The following is a 20,248-nucleotide window of genomic DNA, read 5'->3' on the forward strand; positions in this document are numbered from 1 at the left end:
GTATCTCTTTGCACTGTTTTAATTGGAAAGATCTTAACTGTCCAATGATAGGGAGTTGGTTAGATAAATTACACCACGTCTATAGAATTGAGATATTAGGCAGCCACTAAGAATCATGTTACAAAAAAATATCAATATGGAAGAAAAGATGTACTGCCCTGCCAAATGAAAGAAGCAAACTGCAGATGTACAGTATGAAAACATTTTTGAGAAATGTACATTTGTGTGTGTACACTTAGGAAATTTTAGTAGGGCATATCCTCAAATGCAACCATAGATATCCCTGGAAGGAATTCTGGATAACTTGCCCTCTTTTTCCTCTCTTGCATTTTCCAGATTTTGAGATTTTGAGCATGTTTGTTTTGAAATTGAAAAGGAAAAAAAAAAAGTTTTTTTTTTGAAGAATGGAACTAGAAAAAGTGTTAAAATATGTCTGTTATTTTTCATTGGAAAACAAGATAACTTTCACTTATCATCAGCTCCCAGGGGTAGGTGCCTACTCCAGTACTCTTGCCTGGAAAATCCCATGGACGGAGAAGCCTGGTGGGCTGCAATCCATGGGGTCGCGAAGAGTCAGACACGACTGAGCGACTTCACTTTCACTTTTCACTTTCATGCATTGGAGAAGGCAATGGCAACCCACTCCAGTGTTCTTCCCTAGAGAATCCCAGGGACAGGGGAGCCTGATGGGCTGCCGTCTATGGGGTCTCACAGAGTCGGACATGATTGAAGCGACTTAGCAGCAGTAGCAGCAGCAGTATCTGCTATCATATACATTTGCCAAAGGGAGACAAGTTGTGAACTTTAGAAAAGCAAACCCCAGTGGACCTCCCAGTTCTCGTGGTGGCAGGGATGCCCTTGGATGGGAGATCACCCAGCTGACTCCTACAGACTCAGCTGCCCAAAACAGCTTTGCCAGGGGCCTTTGAGTGCATTTGGTGAGTGTTAGCCCTGGATTTGCCCTTTTGATTAGGCTTAGCCTCATGGAGTATCAGACCTGGTTACATTATTGGGACATTGAGTGCTGCTCCCCCAACCCCCACCCCAAGCCCTCTCCCTGTTACTCTTGGGTTATTACAGACACTTGCTGGCTTGCATCTCCATGTCAAGAACTCCTCTGTATCATCTATCAGAATGCTTTCTCTCAAATGCACTGCTTTTGTACTGTCTTCCATCAAGTTCCCAGGAAACCAGTGGTGGAGATGGAGATTTGCTTAGGAAGCTTATTGGGGAAGTGCCTTCAGAGTCAGTGCTGATGAGGAGTGTGGGTGGCAGGGCTGGGCAGAGGGAGGAGTTGACCCTGATGCAGCTGCACCAAAGGCCTCAGCTGATCCCCACCATTCCCCAGGGAGCTCTTGAGCTGCCTTCAGTGGCTTCCCCAGTGGAGGGTTGGGCTGTGGGCCTTCATATTCAACCCCATCTAATCAGCCAGTTATTGATTGGATGCAAGCTTTAGTGGGGCTACGGAGTGAGATGAGGGGAACCTGGCCTTGGGTGAGGGACTCTTTGGTGGTAGACAGTTCTCTGAGAGCAGCTTACCCAAGAGCCTTCCTGGGTCAGCATGTCACCTGGGGGAGGAGTCTTCAGACCAGAAACTGGGTCTCACCACATGCAGACTGCAGTTCACAGGAAAGAAAGTGAAAATATTATCAATATATGATGTGAGCCAGGAAGTGTACGGCTCTCTTAGCTGCTTCACCCTTACAGTGGCATACAGTTCTTCCAGTAATCCTGCAGGAGGAACATTGTTAACTGTCTTCTGTGGAGAGATGAAATGACTGGGTGCAGGCCAGGAGCCTTTGAATGACAAGTCCCCCCTGAACTCTGTTCTTTCCCTTTCATCATCCTGCCCCTCCCCACCTTTAGGTGCATCATCCCGACCTGCCTTTATCCCTGCAGCCCTGCAACCATAACAGGACCCTTTCTTTTGCAAATAACAGAATCAAAAATGAACTCCGTGGCTATGGATTTAGACCTGCCCTTCCCTTGCTTTTTGTTTCTTTCTTGCTTTTATGGGGTTTTTGTTGTTGTTGTTGTTGTTGTTTTGTAGTTTTTTATTGGTGTAACATTGGTTTGTAACAATATATAACTTTTTCATGTGCTTGACCTTATAGTTCCATTTCTATATCCTCTGCAACATGTTCACCACTAAGACTTTCCATCCATCACCATGTAGTTGATTCCATTTACCCATTTTACCCTCCCTCTAGCCTCTTCCTCTCTAGCAACCACTACTCTGTTCTCTGTATCTACCTGTTTGCCTTAAAACTTTGACTTCAACTCCATTGATTTTCCATCACTCCTGGCTCCACCTTTTCCGAGCTCTGTGGTCTTAGGCCAAACTTTACCTCCTGGAGCCTCTATTTTCTCGTCTGTAAGAAGGGACTAAGAATGCATGCCACGCTAGGTTGTTGTGAGGAATAAAAGAACAGTGAAGGGGAGCATACACATTGTTTAAAGCACATTCTATGCCTTGCACTGTGGCATCAGCATGAGATAAAATATTGGACACCTGGTGCCTTCCCTTACACACGGTGGCAGCACACACTGGTTTTACCGTCTCTGCCCCATGGCCACTAAGAAGAAGACACACACCCAGCTACCCAAAGACCTGAGAAGAAATGGTGTTTGCCGTCCTCAGGCTCTTGGTAAGCAAGTGAGAACAGAGAAGGCTTCAGATTAGAGGCCAGGATGGTTAATCCTTGTAAGAGGCTCAAGTTTTCAGGATCTACCAAGCTGGTACCCCTTCATGGAGGACTTCAGGACTCAGCAATGGAGGATTATAAATATCTTTATAATCTTAAGTCAGAAGATCTCTATTTTTTTTTTTCCATCTCTCTGTTCCTTCTTACATGGAGATATGACTGACATGCCTGACTTCCGATTGAGAAACATTGCTGGGTTTGCAGTGCCGCTAACCTGATTAATAGCACCTGAGACTTTGGGCATCATAATGAGAACTTAAACTTGACTTTCCAAAGTTATAAAAGGCTATGTCTGTGTGTTTGGGAGAGAATATTGAAAACTCTGGATTAGTGAGAGCGAGTTCCCTTACTGAGTGTATCTTTATTCAGCAAGTATTTGTTGAGTACCCACTCGATGCCCAGACTGTGCCAGATGCTTGGGATGCACAGGATGGTCACGCGAGCCCTGTGGAAGCAGCTGCCACTCCAGTGAGGGGATTCCTGGGCCCAGATTCTTCCTGCCACAACATGCCCTCTGGCACCAGGAGTCACCGCAAGGAGTACGATTCACACCCCACACTGACTTAGCATGATGGTCTCTGCAGTTGTCCTTCACAGAAACTTGAAAACGGGGTTTGAAAGAGCGCTGGCAGGAAATTGTTGGTTTAAGGATCTGTCGGAGTGGCATGACGTGCCCAATGATTGTTTTCAGCTGTTATTGAGCTTATTAATGATGTCATACAATGTTTGTAATAGATTTGTTAAATGAACACCTGGCAGAAAGAAAACAAGCACTAGTAGACCTCTGTCAGGAAAATGAAAGAAGGGCCAATTATCCCAGCATAAGAATTGGCTCATGTATGTTTCACTAAAGGACCTGCCTTGTTCCTGTGTGGTTCCTAATCTGACTCTGCCTAGGAGTCAAGCTTTGAAAATGCAGATGGCCAGCCCCTCACATTAGAATCTATAGAAATCTTAGTGCCCCATTCTCTAGATGTCCTTTATATGGACAGCATATTTCCAAAAATTCCAGAGAGGAGCATTTTTAAAGAAAATGCCTGTAAGAGTTATAGGTTGAATACTTATTTTAGTTCTTAATTAGTTTACCTTTTAGCAATGATGACAGCAACCATGTTCATAAAAGTGCCTTTGAATAGCCCCTTAAGTGTGTTGTTCCCCTTATTCTGCTCACTGCCCCACTTGTTAGTTACAGAAAAATCAGCATTCTTCCCTACACAGTCAGCATACATAATTTTTTGTCCACTGCAAATCAATACCTGGATAACTGCAAGATAGAATTCTAAATAAAAAAGTTGTCTCTGCTCCTGGGCCCTGAGATTCTCCCCACAATCTGTTCTTAAATTGGACAACCTAACCAACAACAGAGCTTTCTCAGCAATGGACAGAATGATGTTGGTAGGCTGGGGGTGGGGAATTCTTTGAAATTTTCTTATCATCAAGATGAATGGCCTAGTAATTCAGGGAGATATGCAGAAGAAGGGAGGAGTTCTCTGTTTGGATACTGTGTTAATAATTTGTAAGGTCATCTCCCTGTAGCCTTCAGGAAGGAACTTCTGGTTCCTAATTGCAACCTTATTCCCAGGAAACCAAAAAAAAAAAAAAAAAAATCCCAAACAGCTGGGACCATAACTTCTAAAGTGGTGTGACTTTGCTATGGTTAGCTTTGGGCCACTGGTGCTTAATGTGAAATATATTACTGGGGGAGGAGGAAGGCAGTAAATATTTATTGAAAGACTGCCATGTGCCTGGGAGTGTGCTAAGAGCAAAATGTGTATTATCTCACCAAATCCTTCTAAATGTTCTAATTGTTGTTTAGTTACTAAGACACGTCCAGCTCTTTTGCAACCCTTTGGGCTATAACCTGCCGCGATCTTCTGTCTGTGGAACTGAATTCTCCAGGCAAGAATACTGGAGTGTGTTGCCATTTCCTTCTCCAGAGGATCTTCCTGACCTGGGGATCAAACCCTTGTCTCATGCATTGGCAGGCAGACAGTTCAGTTAAGTTTAGTAGCTCAGTCATGTCCAACTCCTTGCAGCCCCATGGACTGCAGCACGCCAGGCCTCCATCAACTACTCCCAGAGTTTACTGAGACTCATGTTCATCGAGTCAGTGATGCCATCCAACCATCTCATACTCTGTTGTCCCCTTCTCCTCCCACCTTCAATCTTTCCCAGCCTCAGGGTTTTTTCAAATGAGTCAGTTCTCTGCATCATATGGCCAAAGTATTGAAGTTTCAGCTTCAGCATCAGTCCTTCCAATGAGTATTGAGGACTGATTTCCTTTAGGATGGACTGGTTGGATCTCCTTGCAGTCCAAGGGACTCTCAAGAGTCTTCTCCAACACCACAGTTCAAAAGCATCAATTCTTTGGCCCTCAGCTTTCTTTATAGTCCAACTCTCACATCCATACTTGACTACTGGAAAAACCATAGCCTTGACTAGACAAAACTTTATTGGCAAAGTAATGTCTCTGCTTTTTAATATGCTGTCTGGGTTGGTCATAACTTTTCTTCCAAGGACCAAGCATCTTTTACTTTCATGGCTGCAGTCACCATCTGCAGTGATTTTGGAGCACAAAAAAATAAAGTCTGACACTGTTTTCACTGATTCCCAATCTATTTCCCATGAAATGGTGGGACCAGATGTCATGATCTTAGTTTTCTGAATGTTGAGCTTTAAGCCAACTTTTTCACTCTCCTCTTTCACTTTTGTCAAGAGGCTCTTTAGTTCTTCTTCTCTTTCTACCACAGGGGTGGTGTCGTCTGCATATCTGAGGTAACTGATTTTTCTCCAGGAAATCTTGATTCCAGCTTTTGCTTCATCCAGCCCAGCGTTTCTCATGATTTACTCTGCATAGAAATTAAATAAGCAGGGTGACAATATACAGCCTTGACGTACTCCTTTTCCTATTTGGAACCAGTCTGTTGGTGTATATCCAGTTCTAACTGTTGCTTCCTGACCTGCATACAGATTTCTCAAGAGGCATGTCAGGTGGTCTGGTATTCCCATCTTTTTCAGAATTTTCCACAGTTTATTGTGATCCACACAGTCAAAGGCTTTGGCATAGTCAATAAAGCAGAAGTAGATGTTTTTCTGGAACTCTCTTGCTTTTTCAATGATCCAGCTGATGTTGACAATTTGATCTTTGGTTCCTCTGCCTGTTCTAATCCAGCTTGAACATCTGGATGTTCATGGTTCACGTATTGCTGAAGCCTAGCTTGGAGAATTTTGAGCATTACTTTGCTAGCATGTGAGATGAGTGCAATTGTGCAGTAGTTTGAGCATTCTTTGGCATTGCCTTTCTTTGGGATAGGAATGAAAACTGACCTTTTCCAGTCCTGTGACCACTGCTAAGTTTTCCAAATTGGCTGGCATATTGAGTGCAGCACTTTCACAGCATCATCTTTTAGGTTTTGAAAGAGCTCAACTGGAATTCCATCACCTCCACTAGCTTTGTTCATAGTGATGCTTCCTAAGGCCCACTTGATTTCGCATTCCAGGATGTCTGGCTCTAGGTGAGTGATCATACCATTGTGGTTATCTTGGTCATGAAGGTCTTTTTTGTATAGTTTTTCTGTGTTCTTGCCACTTCTTAATATCTTCTGCTTCTGTTAGGTCTATACCATTTCTGTCCTTTATCAAGCCCATTTTTGCATGAAATGTTCCCTTGGTATCTCTGATTTTCTTGAGATCTCTAGTTTTTCCCATTCTGTTGTTTTCCTCTATTTCTTTGCACTGATCACTGAGGAAGGCTTTCTTATTTCTCCTTGCTATTCTTTGGAACTCTGCATTCAAATGGGTAGATCTTTCCTTTTCTCCTCTGCTTTTTGCTTCTCTTCTTTTCACAGTCATTTGTAAGGCCTCCTCAGACAAGCATTTTGCCTTTTTGCATTTCTTTTCCTTGGGGATGGTCTTGATCCCTGACTCCTGTACAGTGTCATGAACCTCTGTCCATAGTTCTTCAGGCACTCTGTCTATCAGATCTAATCCCTTGAATCTATTTCTCACTTCTTGTGTATAATCGTAAGGAATTTGATTTAGGTCATATGTGAATGGTCTAGTGGTTTCCCTACTTTCTTCAATTTAAGTCTGAATTTGGCAATAAGGAGTATCCTAGAGAGGGCTACAAATAACTATAGCGTTCTACAGATGGAGACTAACACTCAAAAGTTGAATGACTACCCCGGAATCGCACATACACAGGTAGGCACAGAGCTGCTGCAGTGCCTTCTGACCCTGGAGTTAGGCAACCATGCCCCTCACTAGCAGCGTGGCCTTGTATTCAATACCATTGACCTCAATTCCCTTCTGACCTCCATTGCCTCGTTTCTCAGTGGGATGCAGTCTGCCTCCAAGGTGGTTCTCAATTTTCAATTAAATAGTTTATGATTATGGAACAGACACACCTGCTTTCAAATGTCATCCAGCTTTTCCCTTTTCCTTCCTCATTCCAGCCTCTTGTTACAGAATGAATGTTTGTCTCTCCTCCCCCGACACCCTCCAAAAGTTTATGTATTGAAGCCTTAACCTCTGATGAGATGACATTGAAAGTGGGGCCTTTTGGAGATAATTAGGTTGTGATTAGGTCATGAGGGTGGGGCCCCATTGGTGGGATTCATGCCCTTAGAAGAAGAAGAAGACAGAATCAGAGCTCTCTCACTTGCTCTTTCTCTCCACTGTGTGAAGATACAGCAAGAGGGTAGCCATCTGCCAGCCAAAAAGAAGGACCTTCCCGAGGGTCAAGTATGCCAGCACCTTGCTGTTAGACTTCACAGATGTCAGAACAGGGAGAAATTGATGCCTGCCATTTAAGTCACCCTGTATGTGGTATTTTGTTATAGCAGCCTGAGCTAAGACACCTCCTTAGGTGTTTAAGTATCTAAAAAAGAGAATTGAACATTCAGCTTAACATAAGAAATATGTTGGTGTTGACCTCTGCTAGACAGAGAAATACGGTAACTGTCAAAAGTTAGACGAATTCACAGCCAGACTGCCCACAGTAGAAAAAACAATCCTGGCTCTTGCTTGGCTTTCTGTGGCCATGATCATTATAATCTAGGATGTGTGGGGGAGGTAAAGAGAGAACAATCGTGGGTGTGAAATCTCGTTTATTTGGCCATTAGCTGTCCTGAGTGAACAGCCTGGAGTGGGAGACCGATTATGACTCCAGTGAATTCTGTGGGCTCTCTGCCTCAGTGTCGCAGGAAATGCTAATTGCCTGCTTCTTTGTGATCTAGGCTTCTGGCCAAGGGGCTTGTTTTTATTGATGTTTCTACAAGGTCACTCCCAGTGTGGGACTTCCAAGCTGGGAGTGCCTTCTGCTCCAACACAGGGACGTGGTCTTCTTCCTGACAGCATCCTTGAGGCCTGCTCAAAATAGGTAGCTTCCTGGGTGTCCTCAGCACTGTCTCCATCTAAATTCAGAGGGTCATTTCCCGGTTATGCGGTGAGCAGGTTGTAATGAGACTGAGGAATGCTCTTCCCCTAATGGCATGAAGCAAAGGCAACAGTGAACTTAACTGCAGGTGTGACATTTGCTTCCTCCCATTAGGGATTTTATTCCTTGAAGAGTTAGTGATCCACGCTCATGCAGTGGATTGGAGATAAAGTCTGTTTGGAAGGGGTTTATAGTGACCCTGTCCACTTCCCCAGAGTGATCCAGACTCTGGGAGTCAGTGGCCTCTTTTGAATCAATAAATAACTATATTCGTGTATTCAGTTATTCAGTAGAGCTGGGAACTGTGGGTCCATTCTCTGCCTGGCACCATGCTATGTTCAGAGAACGCACCCCATCCACAGGGATTGAAAGTGCAGAGAAAGAAACAGGCTTGAACACAAAGTCGCTGAGGTGCCACAGTGCTGTGTCAGATGCTGTGAGGGAATTGAGTGAAAATGGGTCTGTTTGTTAGGAAAACGCCAGTCTCCAGGGATACCTTGGCTAACAAATCTAACACAGTCCTGGGCTTTCTGGACCTTCCAGAGGGATGAGAGGGAGGAATTTAAACAGATGATTACAAATGAGATTAATTTGTTGCAAGAAGGCAGGGGGCTTATCAGGAGAGTACTGTGGGGACATCTCAGAGGGGACCTCCCAGATAGACCGCTGGGATAGAGAATCCTGGGCCTGTGGCATTGTGCTGAGACTTCAGGTGTCAAAGGGAAGTGGGGAGGGGCTAGGGGGATGAGGCAGGATGAGGATGGGGGTGTGGTGGCTTCAAGGTCCAAAGAACAGCAGGTGCAAAACTGCAGAGCCCAGCATACATTTGCTCAGAATATGGCTTTTTTGAGAGACAGGATGAAGGCCATTGTGGCGAGAATGTGAGAAGTAGAGGGGAGGGTGGTCCAAAAATGAGGCCATGCATTCAACAAGGACCAGATTTGTCAGGGCTTTGTAAGATATGTTAAGGACATTAATTTTAATTATACTGAATATATACCTATCTTAAAGTTGTATGCTCAAAAATATTTTACAGATAGAGATGTGATTTTAAAAACTAAAAAAATTCCCAGAGACCCTGCTGCTGTGGATTTAGGCAGACCTGAGTTTAAATCTTCGCTGTAGAATTTACCTGCTGCTGCTGCTGCTAAGTCGCTTCAGTCGCGTCCGACTCTGATAGATGGCAGCCCTCCAGGCTCCACCATCCCTGGGATTCTCCAGGCAAGAACACTGGAGTGGGTTGCCATTTCCTTCTCCAATGCACAAAACTTACCTAGATGAGTCAATTTAAGCTACATGACCTCTCTGAATTTCTGGCTCTGGACTCAAAATATGTGGACAGCATCACATTTAATGTGAAACAGTAAACTGAGCTCTACAAAGTGCAACCATACAGTTCTGGCCATGGTTAGAGTCTCTAAGTATTAGTTCTAAATGGCAAAACTTTGTTTTGAAATTCTCATTCTGAGGGCTCAGTTTGAGAAATAGCACCTCCCAGGAAATTTTATGCATAAGAAGGTTGCTGTTTGACTTCTTTCTGTTCCTAGTGAACTTCCAGGATTACTAGTATCTGAATCAACTCAATTTGCTGGGTCTCTGCCAGTAGTTTCAGTATCTGAATGGGTGGGATTTAGGAATCCCTGTTTTTTGTGTGTATGTGGGGTGTGTGTGTGTGTTTTAAATGGGCAGTTCTTAATTAAACTATACTTAGAAAATGACTGCAATAATCTATTGATTTTTCTACCAGAATGTAAGCTCTGTAAGTACAGAGATATTTCTATATTTTGGTCACTACTATATCTCTAGCACCTTAGAACTTATAGTGAGCACTCACTACACACACACACACACACACACACACACACACACACACACCACATACACATATATATTTTTGAATATGAATGATCTATCAACCAATAAAGAATCAATGAGAGTTTTGTACTTCTCCAAATGTTGCTACACTATTGTTACTGTTTTAATCTAATCTATCCTCACAACAGACCATAGCATTAATAGCTCCTGTGGTCTAAAGAAGCCCAAAAGCTTTGGCTTGACTTCTAAAACTCTTCTTGATTAAGTCCCTCCAGCCTTTGTTAGCATCACTTGAGCTGTGTGCTTAAACAGAGTGCTTTGCAAGCATATTGATTGGCTCAGGCTCACTCCAGATCAATATACTAAAAATCTATGGAGTAGTATTTGAAAAAGTTGCCAAGATAATTCTAAAACATGTCTAAAGATGTGCATATATGCAATGGAATATTACTCAGCCATTAAAAATGAAATAATGCCATTTGCAGGAACATGAATGGACCCAGAGATTATAATACTGAGGGAATTAAGTTGGTCAGAGAAAGAGAAATATCATATGATATCACTTATATGCAGAATCTAAAAAGAAATGATACAAATGAACTTTTTACCAAACAGAAACCGTTGAACGAACTTATGGTTACCAGGGAGGAGAGGTGGGAGGAAGGAATAGGCAGTTTGGGACTGACTTTTAAATACTACTGTATTTTAAATGGATAGCCAACAAGGACCTACAGGAAACGCTGCTCAACATTATTCAACAACCTAAATGGGAAAAGAATTTGAAAAAGGATACATGTATATGTATAACTGAGTTACTTTGCTGTACACTTGATAGTGTCACAGTATTATTAATCAGCTATATTCCAATATAAAATAAAAGTTTAAATAAAAGAAACAAATCCAAGCAAACAAATAAAACTTAACTAGGGTTGAGAAACACTCAGTCTAACATGACTACTCCCTGTCTTTGACTATTACCATAATCTTAATTCCTCTAGAAAACTTCTTCCTTACTTTTCTATTTGTTGAATCTCTGCTTCTTACAATCCTTCCTCAAATGTCATCTCACCTCTGCAGCGGTTGCTTGTCCTCTCCCCATCAAGCAGAAACAGTTTCTCCTCCCTTCAGCTCTATATGACATTCACAGCTCTGATCATCTCAACATTTTGTAAAGCTATCTGTGTCTCTCTCTGAAATGTGGCTTCCAGACCAGAGAAGAGACACTTTTCACTCCCCTAGGTGCCACAGGAATCTGCAGTGCCTTGCACAGAGAACACGCCAAGGCAGTACAGTGTACAGATGGTGATAATATAATTAGGGTGACCACACAATTCATCATCCAAACTGGGATACTTCTCAGAATAATGAGGGGTGCTGTATAGCAGTGTCAGGACATAAGGTATAAACAGGGACTGTCCCAGACACACTGGGAATGTGAGCATCTAGATAGCAGCAGCCAACATTGATTACCTCTTACTGTTTGCCCCTCACTCTCCTCCATACTATCTGTGTGGCATTTCGTTGACCTACACAGTGACCCTATATGGGAGCAACTGTTCTTTTCTACACTGAACAGAGAAAGATGCTGTGGAAGACCTTGTAAAGGAACTTACCTAAGGCCACGCAGTTACGGCAGGGGTGGGAGAGCTGGGACTTGAACTCAGGTCATCTGAATCCAGAGCTCAGGGCTCCCCGTGGAGGAGCTCAGGCCTCAGAGTACCACAGGATGAGGCTCTGCTCTGAGCCGTAACTGAAATAACTTTAGCTACCTTTCTGGATTTAGTTTCTTCCTCTTGAATAATGATGGCACGTCCTTCCAGTAACCTTACAAGATTAAATCAGACAAGATACGAGAATATCAGGCAAGGTGTATGTACTTGTGCCTGTCTTAGCAGTAAGCTATCTTGCAATTTACAACAAGCTCCATATGACATCTACTCAAGTAACCGTGGCACAAAGTGAGAAGTAGTTAGTGCTGTGACAGGTCATAGGAGGCCCCATAGCCTAATGGTTAAAAAAGCATGGCATTTTGCCTAAGACCTGGAGTCAAATTCAGCATACCATGTTCAAATAGGCATTTCACCAAAGTGGATAGGCAAATGGGCAATGAACACATGAAAAGATGCTCAGCATCACTAGTCCTGCAGACAGTGCAAAACACAACCATGGTGAGATATCATGAAACCCCTACTGGGATGACTAAAAAGCAGTGACAATAAGAGATGTTGGCAAGAACAGCTGGTGGAGAAATTGGAACCCTCATACTTTGTGAGATTTTAAACTGGTAGAACCACTTTGGAAAAACAGTTTGATAATTCTTCAAAAAGTTTTAACAGAGTTACTGTATGACCCAGCAATTTCTCTCCTAGGTATAATCCTACGAGAATTGAAAAATATGACTATAAAAACTGGTACAAAAATAGTTCATTTTAGTATTATTCATAATACTAAAGAAATAGAAGCTAAGATGTCCACCAACTGTTGTGGTATATCCTTACAATGGAATATTATTCAGAAAGAAAAAGACAAAATAATGATACATGCTATTACATGGAATGATCTTGAAAATGTGATGCTAAGCGAAGGAAGACAGTCACAAAAGACCACATATTACATGATCCCATTTGTGTGAAATGTAATTGCCTCCAGAACAAGCAAGTCCATAGAGACAGGAAGTAGATTAGTGGTTGTCTAGGGCTGATAGGTTTGGGGAAGATAGGGAATTACTGTGAACAAGCACAGGTTTCCTTCTGGGTTGATGAAAATTTTATGAAATTAGCTACCAGTGATGGTTGCATAACTATGAACGTACTAAAACCACTGAACTGTATACTTTAAAATGGTGAATTGAATGGTATAGGAATTAAATCTCAGCAAAGCTGTTACCTAAAAAAATTCTGGCAGTGCCCTTGGCTTTGGGCATTGGTGTCATCTTCTATAAAACAGGGCTCATGACAAAGACAAACTCAAAAAGCAGGTATAAAGATAAAAGATTGCATGTAAAACTTCTGGCTCAGTGACCGATATCATAAATGCTTGATGATAGATGATTTTCCTTAAACACATGGCCTTTCTCTTGCCCATCCGAAAACAGAGGGTCAGTGGTACTTTCAGCCGACTAAGCCGTGGATTCATGATGCCTTCGGATGCGTGAAGATTCACCCTCCCTTCAACACCCTCAAGTCATATGTGCCCCTGAAGGAATAGCCTTATGGCTCCGGTATCTGTTATTTATTTCTTAACTTATATATCTGAGACCTCGCTCAAGATGTGCTCATGAAAAATTACCCTTTTAATGGTGGAGCATTTAATGAGAAACTGGATTATCTACTGCATAAGTGCCCTTCATACAAATTAGCTTGGCCCTGGGTCCTAATCTAAATTGGACTCTCTACTTTCCTCTAAATGGCCTAATATTTTCTTATTAATCTCTGCCCTCATTCACCTGATCTCGCTCTGCCTCCTCTTACAAAGTGTACTCCTCAGCAGAGCTCTGTGCCCTGACAAATGTTTCTTAAGGCTGTCTTTGTATCTGACTTATGGACATTTCTGGGACATGACCTGGAGTCTGGAATGTGTATGTTCCATTTTCAAGCCATCTTTCCACTGGCATTTTAATGCTGCCAGTATATTAAAGATTTGGGTGAGGTGAGTTTTTGTATAAGTATCATCTCAAGGGCTTCCCATGGTGACTCAGATGGTAAAGAATCTGCCTGCAATGTGGGAGATCCAGGTTTGATCCCTGGTTTGGGAAGATCCCCTGGAGAAGGGAATGGTTACGCACTCTAGTATTCTTGCCTGGAGAATTCCATGGACAGAGGAGCCTGGCAGGCTACAGTCCATAGGGTCACAAAGAGTTGGACATGACTGAATGACTGACACTTTTATAGGGAAGTCGGATAGATGAGAAACAATTAATCATAATTAAAAGAACAAGCTTGAAGACACAGACCATAAGCAAACCGCAAGCATGGGCTTTGGCATCAGACAGATCTAGGTTCAGGTCCCACTCATTGGGTTTGTACAAGTTGCTTGGCCTCTCAGACCTTCAATTTAGATCCTAGTCTATAAGATCTGGGTAAGAGTACCTAACTCTAGGATTATTTTAAGGACTAAACAAATTGATGAATATAATGTGCTATACATAACATGATAAATACTACCTGGTATTGCCATTATAGTTAAACTTTAGAGGACGTTCCAGATAGTCAAATAGATGTCATTAGTGATTGAAATAGTGTCAGGAATTGAAGAAAGAGTAAGATAAACTTCCCAAGAAATAGATCAAGCCATAGGCCACTCCTACCAAATATTGTTTAGCAATGCAGAGAGGTGACCTACAGTGTACACAGCTAGATGTCAGTATAGGGTGTATCATGGCAAATGTTATTCTTTTTGTTCTTAGCTTTTCTCTGACATCTGCCCTCACTGATCCCAGAGGCTTAATTTTTACATTGATTACACATTCAGACAAATCATCCATGTGTTATATTTGCTTAATGGAATTAATTCAGAAACTTCAATATACCAGGAGTCAGCAAGAGTGCGGTAGAAAAAATATCAAGTAGGATTTGGGGATGACAGGTCCAGGACTAACTCTGCAGACACCCCTTCTCTGTGCTCTCCTGCTCTCAGAACTGTATCTTCTAGGTGCTTCTTTTACTGAGCTGATAACAGGGGCGGCAGCTACCGTGTATAGAGAACTTACCATGTGAATGCATGCTATTCACATGCTATCTCATGTAAGTTACTGTTCATAATAACTCTGAAAGTGAATATTTAATCTTCATTCAATAGTTAGGAGATGGAGGCTCAGCAGACAGTTTAGTTGACTTACAAGTGAGAGCCATGATTTGACATGAGGATGTCTGGCTGTAAAGCTTTTGCCTTCTTGTATACCTAGCATAACACACTACACATTTTTGTTTGCAGTCATCAAAAACTTGAGCCTCTAGGGGCATAGACTTTGTCTCATTCATCTATTGCCAGTGAGTAATAGCATCTGGCACAGAGATGATGCTCAGTAAGGGATGAATGAATAAATGAATGAAATGCATGCCGTGTTCTGTCAGTAGAAAAGCATCACACAGTGGTTAGCTATTACCGTTGTGTTTTTTTTGCTGTTTTAATAACTCTCAGCCCCGCTTAATAGAAGGGCCTCAATACGTGCATCATGTGGATAGAGAGAAATGGGCTGAATTATCTCTGATATCCTCACCTCTGAATTTCCAGCAGATGAAAGAAGGCATGATGGAGGGGCTATCAGAAGTTGAAGTCCATGATGTTCCAGGAGATGAATATCAGAAGCCTATGGCATTCCAGGCTTAAGGACCACATGTTTGGGACTTCCCTAGTGGTCCAGTGGCTGAGACTCTGTGTAGGGGGTACAGGTTTGATCCCTGATCAGGGAACTAAGATCCCATATGTGACCCCCCCCCCAAAAAAAAAAAGAAAAGAAAAAAGAACCACAGGAGCAATGCCCCAACCTGTGACTCCTCTGATGGACATTTGATGAAGTTAGAGAGATTCAAATTCCTATATATTCTATTTCTTCTGACTGTGTGAATATGGACAAGCTATTTGAATTCCATGACCTTCATCTGGGAGCTGGATATGGTTGAGCTGTGAAGAATGGGAATAAAGTTTATAAAACATCTCACAAGAAACACATACTCTGTTCACAGTAACTTTACTGTCTTTATTTTAAGTGGATGTGTTTGAGCTTCTGGTTGATGTGTCGTAGCAAAATATTATGCTAATAATTACTGGGAAATCCCACTGCAAGTTATGGGGGCACCGTACCGAGTGTGGAAGCTTATTTCTGTGCACACATGAGTTAACAGAAGAGATATTGTAAAACCATTCTTTGATAATTGACCCTGGGTCATTACTTGATACAAAACAATTACTCTGGAGCCTCGTTATAAAACAGCCCATAGAATTGGGTGTAAGGAGGGTCTTGGACCCTGGCCAAAGTCATTTTAAATGCTGGAAATACCAGAGAGACTCAGGGCTAATACTATTCTAACAAGGATGTCAGACATAAACTTGTAGTGGGTAATGATCATTTGTTGACAATCTAGTGTGCATCAGACTCCATATTGGGTATTTTATATGTGTTATCTGGCTTTTTAAAATCTTAATGCCACTTTGTGGTTGGTTACTTTTTAATTTTTTTCTTTGTTTCTGCCTGAGAAAACACAATTTTAGAGAAAATCATGTAATCTTCCTGAGGATTTGGAAGGATAGAGCCAGAATTTGCATCCAGGAGCGTCCTCATTCTTTTGTACGTGATCCAATGATTTGACTTTCCTTGAACTTAGGTAAACCAGAGAACCAGTCTTGAAACTGTGGATATTTAAAGTCAGTGGGTCCTGAACACCTACATATCCGAATCCTGCTTTTCTTTCTTTTTAGGTCAGGATCGCAGTGAAGCCACTTTGATAAAGAGGTTTAAAGGTGAAGGGGTCCGGTACAAGGCCAAACTGATTGGAATTGATGAGGTTTCCGCAGCTCGGGGAGACAAGTTATGCCAAGACTCGATGATGAAGCTCAAGGTACTGTGCCAACATTTTATTTTAAACAGTGTACATTTGATATGACTGAGAGGGAAAAATGATTACAATCACTCTGGCAAACATATTTCTATTTATTCATATATTGCTATACTACTTAGTATCCTGGTGACTCTCTGCATTTATATATTGGGAGGATATGTCCCTCATTTAGCAAATATTTATTAAGCATCTCCTATGGGGATGTGTTTTGCTACTCCATCTTTTGCAGTTATTGATATGATAAAAACACATCACATTTTATTCAATATTATCTTCATTGTGTGGTTCCAACAAAAATAAAAGTACCAAATCATCAGATCCTACAGTCACTCAGATTTTATAGATTTTTCTACTTTATTTTTTAATAACTTTTCTATATTCTATCATATGAATATGGTAAAAGATTTTATGTTAATAAAACTGATTTTATTCATCCATGTAATTTTAAAAAATGTATTATTTTAATTGGAGGCTAATTACTTTACAATATTGTAGTGCTTTTTGCCATACATTGACATGAATCAGCCATGGGTGTACATGCGTTCCCCATCCTGAACCCCCCTCCCACCCTCCTCCCCATCCCATCCCTCAGGGTCATCCCAGTGCACCAGCCCTGAGCACCCTGTCTCATGCATTGAACCTGGACTGGCGATCTCTTTCACATATGGTAATATATATGTTTCAATGCTATTCTCTCAGATCATCCCACCCTCGCCTTATCCCTCAGAGTCCAAAAGTCTCTCCTTTACATCTGTGTCTCCTTTGCTGTCTCACATACAGGGTTATCGTTACCATCTTTCTACATTCCATATATATGCATTAATATGCTATATTGGTGTTTTTCTTTCTGACTTACTTTACTCTCTATAACAGATTCCAGTTTCATCTACCTCGTTAGAACTGATTCAAACGCATTCTTTTCAATAGCTGAGTAATATTCCATTGTGTATATGTACCATAGCTTTCTTATCCATTCATCTGCTGATGGACATCTAGGTTGCTTCCATGTCCTGGCTATTGTAAACAGTGCTGCGATAAACACTGGGGCATATGTGTCTCTTTCGATTCTGGTTTCCTCGGTGTGTATGCCCAGCAGTGAGATTGCTAGGTCATAAGGTAGTTCTATTTCCAGTTTTTTAAGGAATCTCCACACTGTTCTCCATAGTGGCTGTACTAGTTTGCATTCCCACCAACAGTGTAAGAGGGTTCCCTTTCCTCCGCACCCTCTCCAGGATTTATTGTTTGTAGACTTTTGGATAGCAGCCATTCTGACTGGCATGAAATGATACCTCATTGTGGTCTTGATTTGCATTTCTCTGATAATGAGTGATGTTGAGCATCTTTTCATGTGTTTGTTGGCCATCTGTATGTCTTCTTTGGAGAAATGTCGGTTTAGTTCTTTGGCCCATTTTTTGATTGGGTCATTTATTTTTCTGGTATTGAGCTGTTTGTATATTTTTAAGATTAAGTCTTTGTCAGTTGCTTCGTTTTCGATTATTTTCTCCCATTCTGAAGGCTGTCTTTTCACCTTGCTTATAGTTTCCTTTGTAGTGCAAACGCTTTTAAGTTTAATTAGGTCACATTTGTTTATTTTTGCTTTTATTTCCATTATTCTGGGAGATGGGTCTCCTTGTAATTTTTATTAATATTTCCCACATGCCTTGCAATAAAGGGAAAATATTTTTTTAAGTGATGTGTGACTAGATATTGGTATTTGGAGATAGCACAAAGAGATTTCTGATTTAAAATGCTTTAAAGAAGCCTTTTCTTTGAGAAATCAAAGAAATTGGGAAAAATTTTAATATAGAAAATAAGAAAATTATATTATTAAGTAGCCTTTAAAAGCATACAAAATCATGTATTGTCTGTTCCCAGATTCCAGTCTCCATGTAGTCTATGCTGCTTTTTTTAAAAAAAGTATTATAAAATATTAGAAAAATTATTTAACAAAAAATCTAAAGTATCATATACATTTAAGATCTATAATTTAATTCTTTTTTTGATTATAGAATTCAAAAAAATGCTGTGTAAAAAGTTTGAAAATACAGAAAAGAGTAAGAGGGAAAATTAACTTACAATCACACTACACAAAGAAAATCAGTATCAACAGTTTTGTCTTATTAGCAATCTTTGTATCTTTATATACGTTGTGTATATATATGTGAATCACATGCATATATGTAGTATAATTGGTGACCATTTATAGGTTCATATCTTGTTTTCTTCCTTACCTAATAATATACATCATATACATTTTTTTCATATTTTCAAATAGTCCCTGAGGATACAACTTGGTCAATATAATTTTTTTTAATGTAAGAAAAAGGGAAGGAAAAAAAGGCTGGCCAAGTGCCTAGTAATATTATATGGGACAGTGTCTATAAAATGACTTCTTTGCCTTTTCTTTGATAAATGTTTAATAAGGCACAGTTATCATCTTTGTTTATATTGTACACATTTTCTCAATGGTTTATTTTAACATGTGTGTCAGATTCTAAGACTCTTTGTAGTCTAGCTATAGGAATCATTCTTTTTAAAAACTCTTAATTTTCTAAACTGTGTATCCATTACTTTCTTTTCTGTTACAAAGCAAATTTTATTTTAATATTTCTAAATCTACCAGAAGGCATACCAGAAAACGTATAAAAGATGTTAAAATCACGAGTTCACAGGTTGCCTCCTTGGAAGAGGTTAATGTATCTTTTTATGAAAAGAATAATTAAACGATGTTATGAGATTTTAGGACAGTCTAATAATGAGCCCTCTTCTTTTGCCAAATTCAAATCTGGGTAATAAGCAGACAAAGGAGTCCAACAGGAAGAACTCTCAATTTCAGCTTTATGACTGATAAATGCTGGTCTGGAAGGCATGATACAGCGACACAGCCACAAGGCATCCTTGAAGAAGACAGGCTGTCCAGTGGGTCTGTGGGACAGTTGGCTAACTGCAGCCCTCCCTGTTCACTCCCACTGCCCTAGAGCAGCACTGTGACCCATTTATGAGATCACATCAGAACTCACCCTCTCTACCAACAGGTGGATTTTAGAGAGAACCCAGAGGAGACTGTGCCATGCCTGCTTCCCCACTGAGACTCTAATCAAGAATGGGCCAGGACCTTAATTCTTGGTGAAGTTGGTCCTTACTGAGTATGGGGCCAGGCAGGTGAAGATGTGCTTTTGACAAATATGAATTAAAAGACATCAAGAAAATCTCCAGTGGCTGGTTCTCACCCAGAGCTACAAGTCTGTTCAGGACAAGAAAGAGGCTGATGCATCCTCACCCAGCATCCTGATAGATAGCATTCACCAGGCGTGGGTCACAGACCACCTCATCGGCCATCTGCCTCTGTAGAAGCATAGAGGTCTCAGCAGATGTGAGGCAGGAGTTGGCTTGTGTGCCCTGAAGTTCTCCCTAGAGATCAACATTCGCACAGGCCAGCTGGACCAGCCTGGTGCTGACTGCTAAGCGTGTGTGTGTGTGGGGGGGGGGGGGTGTGTGTGTGTGTGTGGGTGTGTTGTGTGTGTGGTGTGGGTGTGTGGGTGTGTGTTGTGTGTGGGTGTGGTGTGTGTGTGTGTGTGTTGGTCACCTGCAGCAAAGTGTCCCACATGTCACCCCTTGTGACCAAGTGGTCCCCAAACCCCTGAGGCTTAGTCTGACCATAACACATTCCTGCCAAATGCTCTGAACTTGTAGAGAGTTCTTGGTTTCCAGACAACTGTCTTTCATTATTTGCA

At 41.4% G+C, this 20,248-nt stretch overlaps 1 protein-coding gene across 1 annotated transcript in view; it reads left to right on the forward strand.

Annotated features, from left to right (window-relative positions):
• Nucleotides 1-20,248, forward strand: part of DAB1 (DAB adaptor protein 1) — a 296,632-nt gene that overhangs the window by 134,487 nt on the left and 141,897 nt on the right. The window contains exon 2 of the mRNA XM_052637938.1: nucleotides 16,375-16,514. Coding sequence (XP_052493898.1) covers nucleotides 16,375-16,514 — 140 coding nt within the window. The remainder of the gene's footprint in view (nucleotides 1-16,374; nucleotides 16,515-20,248) is intronic.

This window comes from Budorcas taxicolor, chromosome 3 (assembly GCF_023091745.1).
Source record: "Budorcas taxicolor isolate Tak-1 chromosome 3, Takin1.1, whole genome shotgun sequence".
Lineage (NCBI taxonomy): Eukaryota > Metazoa > Chordata > Mammalia > Artiodactyla > Bovidae > Budorcas > Budorcas taxicolor.